Consider the following 25484-nt stretch of genomic DNA (forward strand, 5'->3'; position numbering starts at 1 on the left):
ATGACAATAGATTTTATACCAATACTTTTTTGTCATTTCTTGATAGATTTTCTGTCATTTCATAAGTCCTCCGACATACTAAATAAAAATAAAGAGCACTTGACTAAAATTGATTCATAACATCATTTTATTTGAAAATCCTATGGATAACGTCATATTAAGAGTTTTAAAGATAATTTGATTCCATAATCACATCAAATAAAGGCATTTATTAGTAAAATACATAAATAATTAACACTAATAGTTATTGATCAGATCCAAAGTCGTTATTGGTCATGCTTCACAATAAAGATGATTTAAAAATTTAACATTATTAACACTAAACACATTGTACTTTCTTATTTATTAGTAAATATTTTTATATTTATATGATTTTTGACATCTATATTAAAATCATGTGTATAAATTATCTGATACAATTGATGTGCATAAAGAAGCCAAATGCAACAACAATAACAACATACTCAGTGAAATCTCACGAAAATAGAAACTTATATTTTTTTACATAATTAATATTCGATAAAATTTGCTTCAAACATGTTCAAATAGAAAAAGAAGAAAAAATCTTATATGAAACTACATGATATGAAAAGTAAAAATACAAAGTGATTTCTCTCTTACCATCGCAATCAAAGAGAAAGACATCCACAAATTTGAGAAGTTCTTTAGGGTTCTCAACAAAAAATAACTGAGCACTTGATTTTGAGATTTTCCCGGTCATTCTTTATCTTTGATAAAATCAGATAAAAAATAAATCAAAGTAACACAAAATACAAAATCAATCACTAATTGCCAATTCTTAAATTTTTCAAATAAAAAACAAAATACGCATTGAAATCAATGAGTAAAAAGATTGTATGCATATTATTGGCGTGGAAACATTGTCTACGAATGAACAAATTGTTTGCATGGTTATGATATATATAAACGTATATCAGTGGAGAAAGGGTAGGAAAAAAAACTTCTCTGAGAGAGCATATAGCGGAAGTGGGAGAGTTATGGTGGTTTTCTAATTGTCTTATATTTTTATTTTTTAATTCATTTTATTTTATTTCAATGATTAAAAATTCTTTTTTTTTTCGTTTTGTAACTGCATTATCCTATTTTAAATCTTTTTTATTATATAATCTTAGTATATTTCATATTTTATTAGCAGTAATTAATTTGATAAAATATTTTGTATTTGAAAAATTTAAAACTAAAGAAAACAATTTAAATGTGACAACAATCTACATAAAAGTATGAAATAAATAAGTTTATTCTATCAAAAAAAATTGCATTATAAAATGAGTCCGATTCTTGCTATTAATTTATTTTTATGCTTAAGAAATTAGTGTAAGCAATTTGCATTCTGTTTGCTACAAAGGAGTAGTTGTGGAAAATTATTTTAAATATTTAGTATAAAACATTTGATAATTTCCCACAAAAATAGGATCCCTAACTTACTTACCAAAAATTTCAATTTACTTTTTTTATTATTTTAAATGTTTTTATTTCAAACAGTAAATTTAAAATTCAAATTCAAAGAATAGTAACCAATTTTTCATTTGAGGAAAAAATAGAATTTTTTAAAAATTATTTCTCGTTTATTTGTAAAAACTACTTCAAAATTATTTTAAAAAATAATAAAAATATTTTACTATTTAATGAAATGATTTTTAAAAAATTGAAAATTTATTATTATTATCATCTACATTTTTTTGCTATAAATAAGGAGGTTGTGGAAAGATAGTTAAAAAAATTATTTATTTATTTGTATTTTATTTTTGTGGTGTTGACATGTGTCGTTCTAATTCTAATTATTGACATGTGTCTATATTTATTTATTTAATTATTGATTATTAATTATTTAAAATACTGAAAATTTATGGTGTTGACATGTGTCATTTTTTCTTCTCCTTTTATATATAGATAGATTATTGTGTTAACCTTTTGCCATGTGTTTTCGTAGAAGTATATTTTTTTCACTTATGTCCTTTATATTGCTCATCTTTTAATATATTATGTTAATAATTATACAGTTATTTACTTTTACAATTTTATTTTTTTTATTGTACTTTTATTTCATTAGTAAAAATCTTCTTATTATTTATATTCGACAAATATAATTTCAATCACTATATAAAATAAACTTCCATGCAAATTAGAGAGAAAATGTAGGATATTGAGATTTGATATCAAAATTCAACATCCTTTTAGTATTGCTGTAGGATCCATTGATTGCTTAAAGTTGTCATGACTTGTTAAATAAAAGATCATTCAATATTATTTTATTAAAAATCTATCAATATTTTGGCTATATTGTTATTTTTGCATCATACGTAATGTGATATGTAATTTTTTTTAAAAAGATTTTTTCTATCAAAAAATTTGAGTTACACAAATTACCAACATGGAAAATTGTCATTATAAATTTTTCATTTGTTACTTTACACTTTTCGCCGTCAGATCGTTATGATAGTAATAAATAAATCTTATTCAAATAACCAAGTTATGACTATATATTTCGGTTATAAATCACATAAAAAAGGATCATTACAATAATTATTAAAAATGAACCGAAAAAACCTAATTTATGAAGAAAAAATTAAATGTCATGCAAAGCCACCAAATCAACGAAACAATTGTAGTAATTTATGTACCAAAATTATTAAAAGATGGCGTATATGATCCTCCGCCATGAAATTCTTCAAAATTTCTCCATTTCTTTATTGTTAGTTTCTTCTTTCTTTCTCTTCAATCATAATCAAACATATCAAACAATTGAGAGAGAGTGCATATACACACACAATATACTACTATGCTTCCTCTAAATATGCTTATATGATCTTTGTAAGTGTAATCAGATTTTTGTTTGAATGTGATTTTTGTTTTACACATGTTTGGATTCATATTTTGAAGAGTTGATTTAAGAAGATGTGGATGATGTAGTTATTTTCCAAAGATGTGGGTTATGATGTTTAGATATTTTTTTTAGGGATAAGGTTAGTCATTGTTTGAATTTCAAATTTTAAATTAATTATTTAAAATCTATATCATGGCTAATTTAAGTTTTTTTTTCCTTAAAGGACGTGGCTTCTTCTTTTTTTAATCCGGATTTAAAGTTTTTTCTTTCTCCTATTAAATAAAAATAAGCCATGTTATCTGGATATAATTTAATAAAAAATTTTAAGGGAAAAAAACTACCGCATTTTCCCTGTGAAAATCCACATTTTTTAATTTTCTAATTTTTTTGACAATAAGTTTTTAATTATTATTTTTTATTAGTAATTTAATTATTTATTTATTTTATTATGAATTGAAAGTTTCCTCTAGGCATGTTATCCGTAGATTTAAGATTTAATAAATTAAAAAAGGAAAAAAAATACTACCCATTTCCCCTACGAAAACCCAGAGTCTTATTTATTTTACTGACAATAAGTTTTTAATTTTAAAGTTTTATTAGATTATTTATTAATTATTTCTTTTAGATTGAAAGTATTTTTTTTGGTCAATTGGCAGTTTTTAAACTACATGACATTATCCCATTTGTCCAGTTATACTCACAAATACATAGGACAAAAATAAATATTCTAATTAGAAAATAAAAATAAGAGTCCAAGAAAATTTAACCACGTGTAGAATCTGTTTTTTTTAAAAAAAAATAAAAATAATAGAAAATAGTTATATTAACTGTGGTAACTTTCTAATTTTTTTTAAAAAAACTTTTGAAATATCTATTGATTTTTTAAAATTTAAAATTAATAACTAATGCAGATTAAAATTATTTTAAAATTTTAATTTTTAAAACTAAAAAATGGAGAAATTTTGTGGTGCTGACATGTGGAACTTTTTTTTCTCCTATTATATATAGATAGAAAATACAATATATAATATAGAAGATATACTAAATTTGGTGTTTTAAGAGAGGGGGGGGGGGGGGGGGGGGGGGGGAGGGAGCGGCATTATAATAATTTAACATTTAAATTAGGTAGTTCATACTTTTAAGGTAGTATAGATATAGATTAAAAAAAAATTGATTTGTCTAATTTTAATTGATATGAAATTTTAAAAAATAAAAAAGACTTTTAATTTAAGGATACGTAAAACATTAAAAAAAATCTTTTAACTTTGTCGTCTTAAACATGCCCCCTCCCCATCACAAAAAAAAAGAACATTCTATATTAAACTGAATAAACATAAAAGTATAACAAATAAATTGGAAACGGATGAGTACTGATTAAATCTAGTTTTGACTCTTTAAATAAGTTTTTGATCAAATTCTTCTTATCCAACTGTTTGAGGCTTTTCGCAGCTTGAACACCAAGTTGTAGTCGGTGCAACATAAAATCATTGAATTTTTTGTCAAGTAGAAGTTGTTGCAAAAGTATATTTATGGCAATGAACATGAGTATATGTTAATTATCTAGATAGTCTTTTCGTTTGAAGTTGAGTTATTCAATTTTCCTTGTTGCATCAACTTTTATTGATCTGCCTAATTTACCCACAAAAAAATAATTGCAAAGTTGAGCAATTCTCATAATCTTCCTTGTTTTAAGAAGAAGAAGAATATAAAAGTTACAAAATTCGTAGATTAAAAATGTGAGAAAATCCCTCTATTTATAGACAACAGATTAGATAACAAATGATAGTATGAAAATGTGCTTATCATGCCTTATCAGATAAGTCACAAACTTTTCAGAAAAATTACAACCATTCGGAAATATCATAATTCATCAAAAAAGTCACAGCTTTTTAAAAAACTCACAACCCTTTAAAGAAATCACTACTCATCAATGTGAAAAGGTGTAAGCTTTTAATATAATATTGAACAAATAAATAAATAAATGCAATATAATATAAAATATAGAATATATACTAAATTTGTGTTTTAAGTTGAGAGTATTATAGTAATTTAATATTCAAGTAAGGGAGTTCAAGGTAGTATAGAAAGATATATGATGACATATGATATGATATGATATAGAGAGAATACATCATTACCCCATCAAAGTAAGACTGTTTTTTAAAAAGATACTTAAACTTTGCGGGAATCCTATTACCCTTAAACAACTTTGAACTGGTATTATTACGTTATTTTTGGACTAGTCCAAATTTTTAAAAGTAAAGTGTTAGTCACCCATCAATCAATGTTTGTCACGTGTTAATTTAATTAAAAATATATATTTTTTATATTTTATATTTTTCTTTATACTTTTTATGTTTTCCTTTTTCTTTTTCTCTCTTACTTTTTGAATTATTTTTATCCTTTTTTATTTTAATTATAACTTCATCCAAAATACACTTCCCTTTCACCTCCACCCCCATCCCTTCCACTGCAAACCCTTTCCCCCATTTTCTTTACTCCCCTTCTTTCTTTTCTTCTTATTATTGATTTTTCATTTAAAAAATAAAATTATATATATATTATTTTCTTGATTTTGTTATGTTGTTGATAACAAAAATTAATTATTCTTTAAGCAAATTCAAAGTTTGAAAATATCATCAATTGATTTATCTTCTTTTTATACAACTTTGAAAAATAATTTTGAAAAAAATCAATGAATTTCTTCAAAATTGTAAGGATCTTAATTGAAATTCAAATAATAAAAAAAAACTAAATGGTATCTTCTAATCATCTTGAATCTAATGAGTTTACAAAACTATTCGAAATGTAAAAAAAATAAAATACGTAGATAAGACTTTAGAGTTGAGAATTAAAAGGAATAATAGTAAAAGAATGTTGTGACAAAAATGGTCACATTGAAGGAGGCGGAGTTTCATCGAAGAATGCAGCTAATTTTTAAAGAAGGAAGAAATAAAGAAGGAAAAAGAATAAGAAAAACAGTTGTAACTATGAGAAAAATAAGAAAATACATTTCATTATAAAATACTCATAAAACCAATATTATAATCATTATCTTAGGTTTCTCACTCTCTTTAAGAGAGTACATACACTCTCTATGTCAAAATATTGTAACACCAATTTAAAATGTTCATCCCCCCCACCCCCACCCCCCGCGTAAAGTTCTTTAAGTACATTTCTAGTAGACAGTGTGATTGTATTCCTTCAAATGTAGTCAATTTAACATTCAACAAAGCAATTGCTTAGCCAGAAAATCAATCAAATCATGTAATTACCTGTAACCAGTCAAATCTTATTTTCACTTACCTAATGTATGAGCTGGTAAGACATAGTAAGTACTTGATAAAATATCAATGTGCATGCACACTACCCGTGCAATATAGTTAAAAAAATAAAGGAGAATTTTTAACAACGTAATACCAACATTCATTTTTGTGCTTGAAGCTCAACCATTAAAAGCACACACTTTAGCTAAATATTGCTAACACGTTAATATCAATAGTATTTTATCTCTGCACTCATTCTACACTATAAGATTCTATAACAAATCAAACCACCACTTGTCTCCACTATTACTCGACTCAGTCTTATGAGCAGCAGCAGATAGGATCTAGCTTTATGCCCTGCATCAATAAACAACCAGTTACTCTATGGCTAGTTAAAACTCTAAAGAAAAAACAAATAAACTCATTTAACTGGAGGGGGCACAATTATTGGTTCTTTCCATTTCCTTGTGAATAAATATTTAAGTGTTGTAAACATCAGTTAAAAATAGCACACATACTTTTACGGACGTACAAGCCAGCTCAATATTACAGCATTGTAATAACAAATCCATTTATATCTAATAGAGATAATTGCATTGGGATTAAGTATGTGAATGGGCTCACTGAAGGTAAGAAAAATACTGCTGGGAAGGGAAAACAAAGTTTAAGAGCTAAGCTACACTATGGCTATCTTACTTCTGCAAAATGATGATTACCATGAAAGGAAAACAACTTATTAGAGAAGCTAAAATGCACTGCTAAGCTAAGACATAAGTAATTTTGCTAGAATGAGCTTAACTACTTGGTACCAAATGGCTATTCACGTGAGTCAGTTACATGCTAGAAATTTACATCATATTGGATTCAGATCCCTCCCTTAAACAACCCTTGCCCTCAAGGGTGTGATAGTGTGAAAGTGAAAGACCTAACATTGCCAGAATCAAGTGGAAATTGTGAAAAGTCACCAAATATAGCAGTTGTGTCTTTGAATCAATCTTGCAAGCTGTAAACAAGAGTATTTCCTAATTGATTCTTGTGTCTTCTTTTATTTAATGCTGGCACCATTCTCTACAAACTACAAATCGTTCCGGTAAACCCAAAACCTTGCATTTTACTGATATAATCCCTCTGACAACATGCTTTTAATACTTTCTTCCAATAATAATTGGGCCTTTCTTCTTGGAATCTTGTTTTCAATTTGCAGCACTTCCACTAACTCCTCGCCGGCAACTTTTCTGGCTAATGCGGAGTTTAGGGCTGCTTTTCAAGTGTTGGCTCAAGCCGTGACGGCCCAAGCCAATAGGGAGGTTGCGGTTCCCATGAACCCAAATGTGGGTACGGCGGCATCTAAAGTGAGGGACTTCACTAGGATGAATCCCCCGGAGTTTCATGGTTCTAAGGTTGAGGAAGATCCCCAAGAGTTCATTGATGAGGTTTACAAGGTGTTGATGATCATGGGAGTGACGCCGGTGGAAAAGGCGGAGTTGGCCGCTTATCAACTTAACGGTGTTGCTCAAATTTGGAGATAGCTTGAGGCATCGAGCATTTTGTCCTTCCGCATTTATGCACTAAAGTTTCCACCTACTTGCAAATACCCGCACAGCATTCTGCCCTACATCTGTAGCTTCAACCAACTTGTCCTAGAGAAGAAAATCGACCATTAATGTTGCATTCTGATCTCTGCAAATAACAAATCCAACTGTAAGTTCTCCATTTCCTGAATTGTTGGCTTCACAATGAACTTATCACCAATAAAACCAATTTGAACTCCTGGTATAACTTCTAAATCTGGTATTTCTGACAAAGCCATGTCAATTCCAGTAGCCTCGAGCATATTTGAAGGAAATGCATGGTTCCAGTTATCCTTTGGTTCAAGTTGGAATGAGCTCTGAGCTCCAATCTTCCCTGTTCAAATTCTCACTTTTTCTTCATATATGTATATTTTAATTGTTCCACATGCACTACCAGTTGCTACATTCCAAGTGATCTTATTGCTCTCTGGGTCATGAAATGTGCTCTCACAATCGCTCACGTTTCTAACTTTTCTATACATTCCAACTAGTGCATTTTCAATAGGTATGTTACCCTTTAACATGACCTTTAGCGCAAATTCATGGACAGACATTTCTGAATCAAACACTTCCATCTCTTTGCAAGCATTACACACTTGAAACCATGAGATTTGTTGGTTCGGTCTTCTTCTTGTGTGCCTTAATTAACACCATAAGAGCCTTGCAATTCAGAGGAGCTGAACTTGGATCAATAAGAGAGGACGAAAACTGTTGAGAGAATAAACTCTGAACTTGATGGTCATGTTTTTTTCCCTTTGCTCAGCATTAGTTTCAGCAGCAAACAGAAAAGTTGGTTTGAATCCCCTGTAAAACTCTCATAGACTGCTAACTTCTGCAACGTGCAAACCAGCATCAATAAGGGCATGCTCAAAGATATTTCTTGTATTGAATTGCCAGTTAATGGATATGCAGAGACTGTTTGGTCAGGTTCTTGAAGATAGCTCTAGTCCCAACACAAAGAAACAAATAGATAGCCCGACCACTCGAGCTCAAATAGCTGTGCAGTTTCATGAAAGGCACAAACCCAAGATCTTCAAGAAAGATTTCCTTGTGTGGATTCAAATGCAGCTCCCTCATCTGAACATACAAATCCAAACCATTGACTCCCAATCCGTTCAATGCATAACCATTTATCATCAAATGCCACAAATTCACATCTTGATCTCACATATGATAAAGAAATTTAAAGGAGCTTGTCCCACTACCATACATTAAAAGCATATTGACAACTTTATTGTGAAGATCACTTTGTGATTGAGTGATCATAACCACTAACTTTCAATCACTTAGGAGTCCCCCTGCAAAGAAGGATCAAGCTGTACCATGGAGTCACTCACAGTAAGACATTATTCCACTCTTACTGCCAGCTCGATCTCTTTTGTGGTGCCATTGATTCCAAATTCAAGAGTTCTCACTCACAGTAATCACATCCCAAGCAGAACACAGTTCATGACATATCATGAACATGCTGAAATCCCAATCTTAGAGTTCTAGGCAAGCCATTAAACACCAGAAATGCCAAAAGATAATCCCAAGCCAAATCCTTCTCCAGAAACGGATTTGTGAGAAATAAAGGCACGGGAGGATATTATTAAGATGTGTTACATAACGATACTGTTAAGATATTGTTAAGATGTTGTGACAAGACAAGAGTTTGAGAGAGAATTCGGCTTGATTATTCCAACAAGCTACTGCGGTTTAAATAGGTAAGTTTACATGTCCTAAAAAGGAAAGGAAATCAATATAAATCAATACCTAATTAAAATAGGAGTAAATTAAATTTACACATATGCTATAGAACGTTCAAATGATTCTAACACTCCCCCTCAAGCTAGTGCATAGATATTATATGTACTAAGCTTGTTACATGTATAACTTGTTCTGGGACCGGCTAGGGGCTTGGTGAAAATGTCTACAAACTGATCACTTGACCGCACGAACCTTGTGACGATGTCTCCTGAGAATACATTTTCTCTAACGAAATAACAATCAATTTCGATGTGTTTATTCCTCTCGTGAAATATTGGATTTGATGCAATGTTAAGAGCAGCTTCATTATCACACACAAGTTCCAGTCTTTAGTATCTCCAAAATTCAACTCCTGCAATAGTTGCTTGATCCATATGAGTTCACACATAATCCCAATATTTTGCTTCTATGCTAAATCTAGCAACCACATTTTGCTTTTTACTTTTCCAAGACACCAAATTTTCCACTAGCTGGAACACAATATCCAGAAGTGTATCATCTGTCAGAGGGTGACCTTGCCCAGTCTACATCAGAATATCCAACAATTTTCTCATGTCCTCAGTATTCATAAAGTAGTTCTTTCCTTGGAGAAGATTTATGTATCGAAGAGTACGAATAACTGCATTCCAGTGACAGTCACAAGAAGAATTCAAGAACTGACTTACGACACGTTAATATCAGGTCGAGTCATTGTGACTTGTGAGATAATTCAACTTTCCTACCAGCCTTCTAGATCTTTCTGGATCTCTAAGAGGCTCCCTCTGACTTGGCAAGAGCTTAGCATGTGAATCCATTGAAGACTCAATAGGCCTACAACCTGTCATCTGTCTCTTCAAGAATATCAAGTGCATACTTCCTTTGTGAAATGACAATTCCTTATTTGGATTGAGCAACCTCAATGCACAAGAATTATCTCAACCGACTAAGATCCTTGGTCTAAAAGTGCTGGAAAAGGTGATGTTTCAATTTGGTTTATTCCTCATTATCATTATCTGTGATAACTATGTCATCAATGTAAACTACCAAATACATGCACAAACCTGAAGCAGAGTGACAATAGAATACAAAATGATAAGTTTCACTTCGTACCATGCCAAACTCCTGAATTACCATGCTAAACTTCCCAAACCATGCTTGAGGAGACTGTTTTAGGCCACAGAGTGCTCGTCATAGTCTGCACACCATGTCACTAGACTCCCCATGAGCAACATAACCAGATGTACCTCATCTTCGAGATCTCCATGAAGAAAGGGTTTTTGATATCCAACGAGTAGAGAGGCCAATGACGAATAACAACCATGAATAAAAAGAGACAGACTAAAGCAATCTTGGCCACATGAGAGAAGGTGTCACCATAGTCAAGACCAAAAATTTGTATATAACTCTTGGCCATTAGTTGAGTTTTAGGCGATCAATATGTCCATCGAGGCCAACCTACAATGTATGAGTGGCAAACGAGCGGGTCGAGTCAAATATGAGTTGATTGAAAACAAGTTAAATTAAAATGGGTAGAATACTTGACTCGACTCATATTTTAAATGGGTAAAAACAAGTTACCCAATGGATAATATGGGTATTCATATTTACCCATATTATTATAGGAATCATTTTAAAAGCTTCAAAAGCAAAATCTTCTACCTCACTCTTCACCCTCCTCAACCCCCCCACCCCACCCCACCCTCAACCCCAACCCCAACGCCTCAAATTTACCTCCTACTAAAAATGAGTTACCCATTTGTTTCTTGCTCTTCCAAGGCACCAAATTACCTCCTACTAAGATATAATATTCAAATGTACAATGTCTATCAGATGGTGGTCCTTCCTAGTCAACATCTATATATTCAACGATCCGCTCATGGCTATGATCATCGAAGTGTCATCATTTGCGTGAGGCTGATTCTATATATCGTAAAATGTGGATAGACATGGAGAATCCATAAACTGACTTACAACAATCACAACAAAAGAAATGCCAGGTCTCACCACTGCACACAGGCTCACTAAGGGCTCCCCTTGTCCTAGCAGGAGTTTAGCATTCAGATCCATAAGAGTATCAATGGGTCTACACCCCATCATTCATATCTCCTCAAGAATGTCTAAGCATACTTATGTTGTGAAATAACAATTCTTGATCTGGATTGAGCGACCTCAATACCTCAAAAAATACTTTAATCATAGTCTAGAAGTGTTGAAAGAGATGTTGCTTCAAATTAGTGATATCATCCTAATCTTTGCCGGTATTAAGGATCTCATCAACATAAATCACCAAATAAATATATAGATTAAGAGCAGAATGTTGATAAAACATTGTGATCAGCTTCACTATAAGTCATTCCAAACTCCAGAATAAAAATGTTGAATTTACCAAGCCAGACTCAAGGAGACTGCGTAAAACCATAGAGTGACTTATGCAATTGACATATCAGACCACTAGACCCCCCCTCCCCGAGCAAAACAAAACAAGTGGTTTTTTCGAACAAACCCAAATGTTGTCAAAGATGCGCTTAAAGCACGTTTAAGCCTGAAGCTAGGCACAAAACATGTTGAGTGTTTCACCTCACTTAGAGGACGCTTTAATGTCGTCATTAAGGATCTAAGACTTTTTTTCCCCTTGACAATAAGAGTAATCCTAAAGAGGCATTATTAAACAATTTATATTTCACTTTATCATAACTTTGTTTCAATTTCTTTGTCTATATATTTACTATTCAAGCTTATAATTGTTAGTCTTGGACTACACATACATATTTATATTTTCTTTCATTTAAGCTTTTCTTCATTAAAGCCCATGCTTTATTTGCATTTAAAGCCATAACAGACCTTAGATCTTTTTACGATTTCCGCCTTTGATAACATTGTATAAATTACATCCAGAAGGTTCCCATTGAGAAAAATATTCTTAAGGTCCAACTCATGAAGAGGCCAATGACGAACAACCATGGATAGGATAAGATGGATATATGCAATTTTAGTCATGAGAGAATGTATTAGTGTTGTAAAGATATCGCACCTAGGCATAACTCAACCCTAAAAGCTAGCTCATGAGGAAAGGATTACCCAAGTTCATATAAGCAGACCATCAGTCCATTCCCCAACCAATGTGGGACTTTTACCCAATCTAACACCCCCCCCCCCCTCACGCCTAGGCCCACTGGAGTGTGGATAGGGAGCCAAAACTGGGATGGACCTGCTCTAATACTATTAGAGTAGGTAAAAGTCTCACATTGGTTAGGGAATAGACTGGTGGTCTGCTTATATGGGACTTGGGCAATCCTCCAATCATAAGCTAGCTTTTGGGGTTGAGTTAGACTTAGGTGTCATATCTTAACATGGTATCAAAGCTAGGTCCATCCTTGTTTGGGCTCCCGGTCTACGCTCCAATTGGGCCTGGCGTGAAGGGGGTGTTAGAGTGGGTAAAAGTAGGGTTGTGCATCGGCCAGTTCAATTCGGTTTTATGTATTATTGGTTCAATTTATCAATTTTTGGTTCTTAATTACGCTAAACTAATAACCAAACTAATACAATATATTTTATCGATTTTGGTTCTTATAGTTCAGTTTTTGGCTTAACCAATAAGAAAATGCTTATAAAACAAATATATGACTTCGACAACAATTTGATGCGACAAGACAATAATGTAACTTTACAAATACTCATAAAATAGAAACAATGATAACTAACATGAAAAGAACTATACAAGTATAACACAAAGAAAAATTAAGAGAAATATGGTTCTTAATTAAGGTTTTGACGTTTTGTATAATGTGAAGTTGTGAACTCAAAATCAATGTGAAGTATGAATTAAAGGCTAAAGGATAAATGCAGTAACTAGGAAGGTATTGAGGTTAATATATAATATTTATGTATAGGTAAAGTAATAATTTACTACAGTCTTAATGGGTTATCGATTTATCCAATAACCCAATATTAAAAAATCAAAACCGAGCTGATAACCCGATATTTATATTTTATAAAACCATTAAAAAATGTGAACCCAATAGCAAATTTTTCAGTTCAGTCTATCGATCGGTTCGATTTTTGCACACCCCTTAGTAAAAGTCTCACATTGGTTAGGGAATGGACTTGGGCAATCCTCCCCTCATTAGCTAGCTTTTAGGATTGAGCTAGGCCTAGGACCTAATTTTACATAGTATCAGAGCATAACCCATCTCAGCTAATGTTAGGCCCTTGAAATTAAAAATTGTCCACGCACCAGATGCTAAACACTAAGCGTGAGGTGGGGTGTTAAAGAATTACAAATGTCCTACAATGGTGATTAATGATATGGGTGGACTCCTTCAATGCTTGGATAATCATCCTTCCTTTGAGCTAGCTTCTGGGGTATGAGTTATGCCCAAGACCTAATTGAACAACGGCAATGTAGGCTAAATATTTGAGAATACCCTTTTGTAGCAAAAAGAGCCTTATGCCTATCAATCCAGTTGTCCAGACTGGCTGACAACATAAGCCCAACAACAACCAACATAGACTTCCTTGAAGGAAATGACGCAAGCTCCGAGATACTACTTGCATGTAAACCAAATATCTCATCAATCATAGTTTGTCGTCATCAAAACATGGAAATAAAAGACAAAAATGACAAAAGCATAAATAGGGTGATGATGGATGATAATAACTTAAAAATGTTAATGAGGTTTGGTATTACAAGTGGACCATATACCTTATTGAAGTGCAATTCGTTAACTAAAATGAGACAAGTCCACAATAGGTGCAACATGTGAATCATTCGGCCTAATATTAGACATGGGTGATGATAATAAATTAGAAGTTGTTGCATTATGGCTGGGATGTAACTTCAGAGCATGAGTAGCTAGTTTATTCTTCTGAGGGCTAAGTTATGAACAAAACATGTGCTCCCAAAAACGCGGGGAGGGGGAGTATAAAGGTGACTAAGGAAACAAAACTAAATGTGGAATCTAACTTTGAATGGAAGATAAAGGTATTCAATTAATTAAATGGTGAGATGAGAGAATCACAACACCCTAAAAACACAGTGGGACATTAAATTGAATGAGAAGAGTGTAAGTAGCCTCAATGAGGTGTCTATTCTTCCTCTTCGCTACACCATTCTATTGAGAAGTATATATGAACAAGATGCCGAATGAATGATTCTTTGAGAAGCCATAAGCTGCAGAAACTGGGAGGATTAGTGTTCTAAGGCATTATCACTGTGAAAAGTACAAATAGAAACACCAAAATGATTTCATATTTCACCACAAAAACTCGAGATTAGAAAACAACTTTGTTAAGAAGTCCCACATCGGTAGAGGGATGGAAATTTGGTCTCCTTATATGGACTTGAACAAACCTCCCCTCATTAGCTAGCTTTTGGGGTTGAGTTAGGCCCAGGTACCATATCTTTTTAGATGAGATGGTCACACACTTCATCATGGTATCAAAGTCAGGTCCATCTCAATTTGTTGTTCACTGATGTTGGGCCCCCATTTAGAAGTGTTCATACTCCAGTTGAGGTCTGGGAGTGTTAAGAAGTCCCACATCGGTAGAGGAATGAGAATTTAGTCTCATTATATGGACTTGGACAAACCTCCCCTCATGAGCTAACTTTTGGGGTTGAGTTAGGCCTAGGTGTCATATCTTTACAAACTCAAAGCAATATTTGTTTGAGAAAAGGGTAACCTTGTATTCACACCAAAAGATTCATCATCCAAAAAATGATGAATCGGAAACTTACATCCCACATAGGGCATTCTTTACAAGTTTCCTATAAAATCAACTAATTCTACTATCTCCCCTATCAGATTTTGTTTACACCAAAAAAACAAAAGGCTTATAAGCGAAATGGTCTGATGGACCCTTATACTTGTATTAGTTTGTATTCTGGACCTTTTAACTTTGTTCTTTGTCAACTAAACCCTTTAACTCAATAAAACTCAACATTTTAAATTCCTTTGACTTTGTGTGAACTTCAAACGCCCATTGAAAATGACACATCATCATCCACATCAGATTTTACATGACACATCATTTATTATTTAATTTTTTTTTAAAAAATATTTTTTTCTTCTGTTTTCACTCCATTACTCCCTTCATTGTTACTTGAGCAACTTCTAAAACCCCTTCTTCCATTGATACCAATGAATTACCATTATAATACCTTAATATATTTTAATATCTGTGCATAATTCTACACAATACACTTCATCTAATTTCATAAAGATATTCAACAATTACTTTTCACCATTCAAAACTACCAGATCTTATCACTTTACCCTAGAAAAATGAAGAGAATGACAAATCAAGAACAAATTTGATAGCAAAAGAGGTCAGGATACTTATTAGACGTATTTCTTCCAACAACTATGTGTATCACACCAATTTTTTGAATTTTCCTTTGTTTATTATGTTCAGCTTTTTTACACAATTTCGTTTTTAATTTGGGGAAAAGAGAAAACGAAAAAAAAAAAGAGAAAAAGAAATTGGAAAGGAGCGGGGAAGGGGAGAAAGAGAGAAATGGGGGTCTGGGTGGGGAAGAACAGGGAAACTGAAGTAATGGTAGAAGAGGAAAAGAAATGGGATGGGTGGGGGGAAAGGAGAGAGAATGATATATTTATTTTTAATTTTTTTTTCTTCTTTTTATTCTATTTTTCTTTTTTCTTTAAATTATTTTTAGTCTAAATTCTTGTGTCTACACTCCTTTTGCGCGTGGAATCACGTATTTGTTCCAACTTATTAATCAAGTTGCTACATAAGCCTGGTCAACGGTCAAAGAGATTTAAAATGTTAAATTTTATTGAGTTAGAGGGTTCAATTGACAAAGTTCTAAGTTGAAAGGTTCAAAATACAAATGCATACAAGTATAAGGGTCCATCAGACCATTTCGCAAGGCTTATACAATTCATTCTAATTTTCTGTAAGTTAGTTTTTTGTCCATCAAAGCATCTTGAGTTCCTTTCTTTCCAAAGAGTCCACCATATGCATGCTGGGATAGTTCTCCACCAAAATTCTTTTCTTCCTCTGTTGCCAATACCTTTCCAACTACTTAGGAGTTGCCGTGTTAGGCATCACCCACTATACTCCTAAAAAACAAAAAGACATGTTCCATAGGATCAAAGCTGCTTTACAGTGAAGGAATAGATGATCATTGATTTCTTCTTCTTGCTCACACATGACACATCTTGAGCAAATCTGCCAGCCCCTTTTCTGTAAGGCTTCATGAGTTAGGCATGCCTTTCTACAACCAACCAAGTAAAACATGCCACCTTTGGAGGGCATTTGGTCTTTGAAACTAGCTTCCAAGGCCATTTGTCTAGCTGTATGTAGTGTGTTAAGATTCCAATAACATGATTTCACTGTGAACACCCCCATGTTGTGTAGTTTCCATCTAGGTTTGTCAATGTCTCACAGATAGAGCTGGATGTGAGTTAAGAACTTCCAATAAATTGGCAACTTCTCCAATTTCCCAGTCATTAAATGCTCTTCTAAACAAGAGGTCCCAACCTTGTTGGCTCCAAACTTGGGATACCTTGGCATTCCTCTAAAGACTTAAGGTATATAGGTGTGACAAAGAGTTTCTAAGACTATCTTCCCCAATCCACACCTCATTGCAAAAGTCAGCTTTTAAACCATTACCCACAGTGATTGAGATGTTATTGTTGAACTTGGGCCACAGTCTTCTTATGGTTTTCCAGACACTACACCCAATGGTGCCCATAACTTCCTCAGTTGTCAAAACTCAAAACAATATTTCACTAAGAAAATCCACGTACATCTTGAATAATCATCATGAAACTAACAAAGTAATGAAATCCTAAGGTTTGGATCTTAAATATGAGCCACTTCCCAATAGTGGAATTCGATTCCCCCTAATTTCTTTAATTGTCAAGTCTCTTTGAAAAGATATTTTGTACAAACTCTAAAATTCACCCTTAAAACTAAGTCCCCACACCATTTATGGCCCTAAACTTTACTCTCCTCTTGTTGCGACCTTGAATGAGATGTTATCCCAAAAAACATCCTACCCCTTCAAGATATTGCTCCACAAACCACAACCGAAAGGCAAAGTGATACTTCTAGTGCTCCACCCTCCTTCCATAATCCCATATTTACCAATTATCACCCCTCCCCACACACACACACAACGCTTGTACCTCCACCCTGAATCTCCAAAGCCCTTTGCTCAGTAAAGCTTTATTAAAAAACCTTTAAATCTTTAACTCCAAGACCTCATTTTTTAGGAGATGTGATAGTCTCCAACAGCACCAAGTGGAGCTTCCTTGCCCCATCCACCGCATCCCATAAGAAATTTCTCTACATCTGTTCCAGCTTTTCAGTGAACGATATTGTAGCAAGAAACAAGGACATGTAGTAAGTGGGAATGCTCGAGAGTGATCTAAATAAGCACTTCCTTCCCACCCTTGGACATATTTTCTGCCATCTTGCTAGACTCTTGTAAACCTTCTGAAGAACCAGATTCTACACCATTTGATTTTTGTTCGATGCACCTAATGGTACTCCAAGATAGGTAGTCGAAAGGGCCCTAACTCTACAATTCAAAATTTAGGCAAACTTAAATCCATGTCCTCTACTTCTTGCCAAATCCCATTTGTAGCATAATAGATTCTAGGAACCTCCAATTCATATGATTGTAGGCCTTTCCAAGATCAAATGCACAACACACTTGGCACTCCTTACTTTCTCCTTGAACCACCACGTCGTTTGCCACCAATGCTACATCCAAAATCTGTCTACTCCATAAGAGCATTCTGCGAAGTAGGAATAGTCTCGTCCACTACCTTCGTAAGTCTGATAGAAATCATCTCCATTCTAGTATATTAGTTAATTGCTCTACATAATTTTAGTGTTAGTTTCTGGAAACACTAAAATTATGTAGAGCAATTAACTAATGCACTAGAATGGAGATCTTCATCTAATGACAACTGCACTTCCATGTCTACAATTAACATATACACAAATACAAAATGAAAAGGGAACAAAGTGAAAAACACATACCTAATCCTAATTCCACAATTTCAGCTTGCTGGAAGGAGTATGGCCTGGTCCTTTTCGTGTCAAGGAATGAGTTCATCTTCTCAACAGCAACAACTAACTCCTATAAAAGTATTTCAGAACTTTAGTGTATGAGCGGAAGCCATATAATATGAATACAAGGGAACAAGAACGATAAAACGGAAAAAGGAAACAAGAGGAAGAAAAGCATTACAGCAGTCAAGAAAACATTTTCGCTGTTCAAGGTGAAAAACAAGCACAACAACTTAGAAATAAGAATTTATCATCTTCTACAAGGATTACAGCAGTAGGATAACTTCTGAAAGTAGAATTTTCTTTCTGAATGTCTAGAAACTGGAACGGCATTACTCCAAATGGAACATCACAGATTATGTTGAAGTTCAGATATAGTTAAGTGTCCCAAAAACACTCTAATAGCTAAGAATACAATACTACAAGAAAATCTAATGGCAACCAATTGGTGACATTAGTATCAATTAAGTATCTAAGATTTAACTCAACATGTAACATTCTGGCCCATTATTTTTATTTTTTTAGAAAAGTAACAGTTATATTAATCTTCAACACGAAAGCAGTGCTGGTACCAAATTCCTGAAAAACGTACAAAAACCTATCCTTGTTCTTCATACAAGGATTCTAGTTTCAAAAAATTATTTACACCAAAAGTGATAAATAGTATACAATTCAGCTTTTTATCTTCTGAATCGAGTTTCACCTATCTTAAGGCACCTAACATTTTTTTTTCTTTCAGGACTATCCACCAAATACAAGCTGGAATCATATTTTACTAGTTCTTCTATCTTACATTGCTACCCTGATTGTGCCAACACATCAAAAGCTCAACAGTGGACTTAGGCATAGTCCATCTAAGGCGAATCATGTTAAGAAATAATTGCCACGTGGCTAGTAAATCCACAATACAAAATAGATGACTATTATTTCTGCATCTGCATAACATAAGTAGCTGAAAGTCATATTATTTCCTCCTCTTTAAGCTATTCTGAGTTAGAGCCCGTTTGGATTGACTTAAAAAAAGTAACTTTTAAAAGTGCTGGAACTTATTTTAAAAATAAGTAGTTATGTGCTTGGATAAAAGTGCTGCAGTTGAAAACAAAGTTGTTGATGTGTTTGGCAAATAAGTGCTGGTAAACACTTTTTTTTAATCAAAATGTCTGAAATACCCTTTAAGTTGTTAACATGATAAAAAGTTGATTAATTTAAGGTTTTTATACTTAAAAAAAAATTAAAACAAAATAAATTTATATTTTACATCCATAAGTAATAATATTTTCCTATCATTCACATAAGAATAAGAATAACAACAACAACAAAGGAGGAGTCTTCAGTATCAATGTGTCCTGGAACAGTTCCAAATGTTTCGGGGACAGGAACTAAGGAGGAGTCTCACTTTTGGACCTCGCAAGAGTTTTTGGGTTGGTGGTAGCCAATTTGAGATTCCCAAAGAAGGAAAGTAAGACAAACAAATTGAAATGGAGGGAGTAAGTAAAGTAAGGCCTCCATACCTCTATTTCATCACAAAGCTTCGGATAGAACTCAAAAAAAAATTTAATACCCTCTAGATCAGTGATCTCTTCTACATTAACTAGCAGCTTGTCTAGATTACTAACCTTCTACGCGCATTTGTCATTCTTTGAAAATCTTTTGTATTCTTGTCTCCTTTGCTTTAAACATAAAACTCTAGATCTTTGCCTCTAAGATATTCTTTTCCTCAAACTTCATCTCCAAAATAGCTTTGGTAAAGAGTTCATCATCATTAAGGTTCCTTTGCTCCTGAATCTTGTCAATTTGTAATACTTGATCTAACATGTCTTTCTTTTTCTTCTCTTGGATTTCATGATTATTAGAATTACATTCCTCCTGTTTAGCCTTAAACAGTTTTTAACTTCATTGCCAGTATATAATCCAGCCAGCCTCCTACCGCCTTGACTTTCTACCCAAAGCCCTTCGTCTCAAGCTACTGGTTCAGGAATTTGAAATAGGCCTTCCTGCTCACCCCATTCCCCACATTGTAACAAAATTGGGATATGATCAGACAGTTCTAAGTAGCAGGGATTGTGTGATGTTATTGAACTCCACATCCCATTTAGTTGAAACAAGAAATCTATCAAGTCTCGATGCAGCTACATGTTTGTTCTCCCTATACCATGTACAAACTACACCACCAAATGAAGATCAACCAGTTCCAACAACAATAACATATAGAGTGTAATGCCACAATTGGGGTCTTGGGAGGGTGGTGTATGCAGCCTTACTCCTACCTTGCGAAGGTAGAGAGGTTGTTTCCAATAAACCTCGGCTCAAGTAAAACATATCAGAATCAATAAAAAGAGGAGATACAGTAGTGAAGAAGTCATGTAGAAAATGATGGAAGAAAGAACCGTAGCAACAACAAACAATACGATAACCAAAACAAAGGAAACAACAAGTAAAAATATAATCAAAGAGATAGTAGGGCAGTAATAATACTAATAATACTGATAATGAAAACAAGACAAGGATCAACTACCTACTAACCTTCTACACCTAATCCTGGACTTCTATATTCTCTTATCTAGGGTTATGTCCTTGGTAAGTTGTAGGTGTGTCATATCCTATCTAATCACCTCTCTCCAATACTTCTTCAGTTGACCTTTACCTCTCCTTAGATCCACAATAGCTAACCTCTCACACCTCCTCACTGCGCATCTAGGCATCTCCTCTTCACATGCCTGAACTATCTCAGCCTCGCCTCCCTCATCATGTCCACCATGGAGGCCACTTCTACCTTGTCCTAAATATCTTTGTTCCCAATCCATCTCTCCTAGTGTGTCTACACATCCATCTTAACAACATCATTTCCGCTACTCTCATCTTTTGGACGTGCGAGTTCATTACTAACAAACACTCTGCCCCATATAACATAGTTGGTTTAACAATCACTTTATAAAACTTACCATAAGTCTCGGTGGCACAATCCTATCACTTAACACTAGATGTGAGGCTTTATTTCATCCACCCTGCTCTAATACGATGCGTAACATCGTTGTTAATCTCCCCATTTCCTTGGATAATTAACCCATGGTACAAGAAACTTCCTCTCTTGGAGATGACTTATGTATCAATCCTCACATCCCAATTCGCCTCGTGAGATACGTCACTGAATTTGCACTCCAAGTACTTTGTCTTAGTCCTGCTCAACCTAAACCTTTTTGACTCCATGGTTTGTCTCCAAACCTCCAGCCTATCATTAACTCCGTCTTGTCTCTCATCAAATCAACCAGTTCTAATCCTACTATTAAGTTAGATTATTCGCATAACTCTATTATTTTCACTACCACCCCTTATTTCACTAACAAGTCTTGTGATGTTAAAGTTGTCAAACCACTCATGGTCATGTACACACTCTTATGGAGACAACAAGTTCCCACCACAATTATTTCCTACCAATTTTATAATTTGAGGCATAAACCCCTATGATATGCCAAGTGTAGTTTTAGGTCACTAAAGTGAATTTGCATGTAATACTTTGTGTCCCAAAGTTGAGAACCTCACCTTCCACAGCTCTTTTGTTTCATAAAAAAGATGATTCCACCACTTCTTCCATTGGATTCAAGATAAGCCCAACTAACCCAATTGTTTCCCAAAATCTGCTTATCATTGTGTTTATGGAAGTGCAAAGCGGAAAAAAGCGACAAGACCCCCCTCCACACTTCAATCGAAGCGTGAAGAAAAGTGCTTGCTTCATTAAAGTGAAGAAAAATTTAAAAGACCAAAATAAAAAATTTATACTTGGGGCTGCCTAGTGCTTAATCCACTGTATACTGGATGAAAAGAATAAAAATCTTAAAAAGGAAATATGGCTAAATACAATTAAATTCATAAACTAAAAATATTCCTTGGTCTTCTCATTTTCTACTCTGAAGCTCTGTTTTTCTTAGAATAAGACTGTCAAGAAAATGAGATCACCAATACAGAAACCACACCTGCCATGAAGCCAAATTCTTCATATGTTTGGGGAGGTTTTCATAATCATCTTCAGACACAGTTATCAGTGACTGAATATCTTCAGATGACTTCAATTCCTCGTTCATTTTCCCTATGTTCAGAAAAGCAAGAAACACATCTTAGACACCATGTTATACTAATTTTACAAAGTTAATGATGCGGAATGTGAATTTTGTACCATCACTACTATCCTGTTTCTTTTCAGTGGATAGATAGCATCCCTCTTTCTCATATATAGTATTTGCTGCAAACGAAAATACAAATGAGACGAAAGAAATATCTCAAGTTATAAATTATCATAAAAAAAAACTAGAGCAAAGGCATCAAGAAACTTTCTTCCTCTGCACAAATCTAAAGCATAGTTTGAAAGAAAATGGGGAAATAGTTTTTACTAGTATGTCCAGATACATATTTGCGATGCCCCTTGGGGTTGAAGACAACACATGTAATATAAATCTACAGGTCAATTCACACCTCGAATTTTTTTCTTAATATCTCATCAAGATATGGCAATTTGATTCCTGAGTTTAAAACTCACCTTCAGATGCTATGGTAGCTAGGCAAACATCAGAGAGACCAAGGTTCTGCAAATTCAGAGTATCATCCAGCCTAAAAGTGTTAAGTAGCACACATAAAATCTCCTTAAAAGGGAAGCCTAGTGTACGAAGCATCCCTGGTTCACGCATAGTCCGGGGAAAGGTCACACACCTCAACTTCTTAATAATCATTCAAAATCTAATCGTATGCAAGTTGATGGTGCCACAACTCTTTCTTCGTCACATTATTTGGCTTCATTTTTTCAGGAAAAATGAAAATAAGCAAAACACCTAATTTTCTTGGCAGAGGAAAGCTATGTTGAACATGAACCTGCACTAAGTTCACCAAGTAAAAATATCCACTATTGTTATTATGCTAAGAGCATAAAAGTTTAGAAGGATTCAAGTACAACATTTGAGTTTGATTAGATAAAACATTCATAAAGGATACAAAGGATCATCTTCAATTTTCTTGAAGTCTAAGCTGCAGTCATAAGATAAATCTTCTGAAACATTAGGGTCCTCTTCTTCTCCTTCGCTATCTTCACCAATAAGATTGACTTGTGGAGCAAGGAAAATAGCAAACCAGTCAATAAGTAATTACAACACAAAATGAGATGATTAATCATTCAAAGCGAAAGGCAGAATGTTAAACGATAACCAGAATTTCTAATGTTCCCCAATATGACAATTTAACATGTTTAATTGTACAACGATCGAGGCTTTCAAAGACTCCTGAGTTGGTGATTCGTCACCAGGCAACACATCGATAAAGTAAATGCTACAGACTATAGAAACCTAATACTAGCTCTAATGGACATTCCCTAACATATTCTTGATACAATTATTTCTAAAATTAACTCACATGGCAATTGAGTATGAAAATGTTCATACTGTGGAATTTCCAGATTTATTGACCTCAAGAGTCAATCTTGTAGCAATTTCATGTATTTACAGGTTACAACCCAAAAATTGACCCTTAAATATGTAATAATCCCTTTCTCACTAAAAGATTGAATTTAGAGCTTTTCTTTTCCTTCCTTGGACTTGTGGGAGCTTGGAACCATATTTGTCAATCATATAATGCTAAAACATGGTTATTTGTCACATGATCCAGTTCTATATTTTTTTTAAGATTTCAAAAGAGGTCGGACTTCGGCACACCTATGTGCCCAATTCAAAAAGGTAGACAGGAATACAGCACCTCCACCAAAAAAACCAATGTATTTGTTTTCTGAAAGAGAAAACTACAAGATAAAACATTTAAAATAATTAGAATAGAGTAGTACTAGCTCCAATGAGCATATCCCAATTTTAAAATCTTCTGAACATTTAATGGGAAACTTAGCAGGATATTCAAAATGGTCATGTGACACTCAAAAGACCTAAATCACTCGTAATCAATGTAGACTTGACTAAAGAATAACAAAAAAAAATAATAGGTCCGGTTTTAACCAGGTAAGTGTGAAATTGACAAAACCTCTAGTTTAAGATCTCTATTTTTTGAGGGTAAAAATTTTATAAGCAAAGTAGAAATGGAATGATTTAGACCTGAATGTAACAGAATTATTAATAACAACCATAACATTCATTGATTGATTTTACTTACCAGAAGCAATGTAGCCAAGATTATGGAGACGGTCCTGAAGGGACAGAAGATCAGTTTGGTTCTTCTTGAAAACTTCATTGCAATGGCCCAGCAGCTCCTCGAACGACACCGTTCCACAAGACATGGACTCCAGCACATTGAGGTCACCGCTTAGTGACATTACTCTCTGGTTTAGGCTTTGTACAAAGGTCGTCGATGCTGAATCTGTACAAAGCTAGACTGTACAGATTTATTTTGAAAGAAGAAAAAAAAAAAAGGTAAAACTGTAGGTAAGTTATACCAAGGGGTATGGGGCGACGATCCACGGACTCTTTGAGGGCGTTGCAGCTGTTTTCGAGATTGTTACAGAAAACGGCCATGGTTTTGCAGAATTTGCCTATTGAGTCGTCCATTTTTAGTTTGAGGAAGAAGGAGAAGCGTATCGTGTTCTACGCGGGAGTGGAGATTTTTGAGGTTTGAAAATGGCAAGGAAAAAATAAAAAGGAAGAAAAAGGGTAAAAAGAAGGATGAAATGCAATTTATCTTTTACAAAGATATCAAACCCAAGAGGCAAATATGGAAAAAATTTAAAATATTTATTTTGAACCTTTAAACAATTTAATTATTTTAAATAATAATTAAAAAAAAAACTCACTTAATATGAAATAGATGGACTAAGATGTAATTAAACAAGAAAAAGTATAAAATAAATTTATATCTCTTAGTGATAATTTACAACAAAAATAATCATTTATTTATGGAGCAAAGCTGATTGGATCTTAAAGTTAGGGTTTCTAACTTTTCATTATAACTTGATAGACATAAACTATCATTTATAACATTTTTTTTAAATGTCAAAATAGATAATATATTTTGAACCTTTAAACAATTTAATTATTTTAAATAATAATTAAA

General features: G+C 33.5%; 1 protein-coding gene across 1 annotated transcript; it reads right to left on the reverse strand.

Moving 5' to 3' along the window:
- Window positions 1-6349: 6349 nt before the first annotated feature.
- LOC125828756 (uncharacterized) lies at window positions 6350-25082 on the reverse strand. The gene is made up of 8 exons (XM_049508085.1): window positions 24871-25082; window positions 24591-24794; window positions 23433-23541; window positions 22984-23054; window positions 22624-22689; window positions 22424-22536; window positions 18423-18522; window positions 6350-6468 (listed from the first exon to the last, which is right to left on the reverse strand). Exons 1-8 carry the CDS (start codon window positions 24980-24982, stop codon window positions 6374-6376), a joined length of 870 nt encoding a protein of 289 aa, XP_049364042.1. The 5' UTR covers window positions 24983-25082; the 3' UTR covers window positions 6350-6373.
- Between the last annotated feature and the right edge of the window lie 402 nt (window positions 25083-25484).

The sequence above is a fragment of the Solanum verrucosum genome, unplaced genomic scaffold (genome assembly GCF_900185275.1).
Source record: "Solanum verrucosum unplaced genomic scaffold, falcon-dt-bn FXZP01000242.1, whole genome shotgun sequence".
Lineage (NCBI taxonomy): Eukaryota > Viridiplantae > Streptophyta > Magnoliopsida > Solanales > Solanaceae > Solanum > Solanum verrucosum.

Excerpts from the sequence above, each read along its gene's own strand:
- LOC125828756 (XM_049508085.1), bottom strand. The coding sequence starts at position 24,982 with ATGGACGACTCAATAGGCAAATTCTGCAAAACCATGGCCGTTTTCTGT. Across the intron at positions 23,542-24,590 it reads TCTTGGCTACATTGCTTCTG|TCAATCTTATTGGTGAAGAT; the intron begins GTAAGTAAAATC and ends TTGCTCCACAAG. Across the intron at positions 22,537-22,623 it reads GAAACAGGATAGTAGTGATG|GGAAAATGAACGAGGAATTG; the intron begins GTACAAAATTCA and ends TTCTGAACATAG.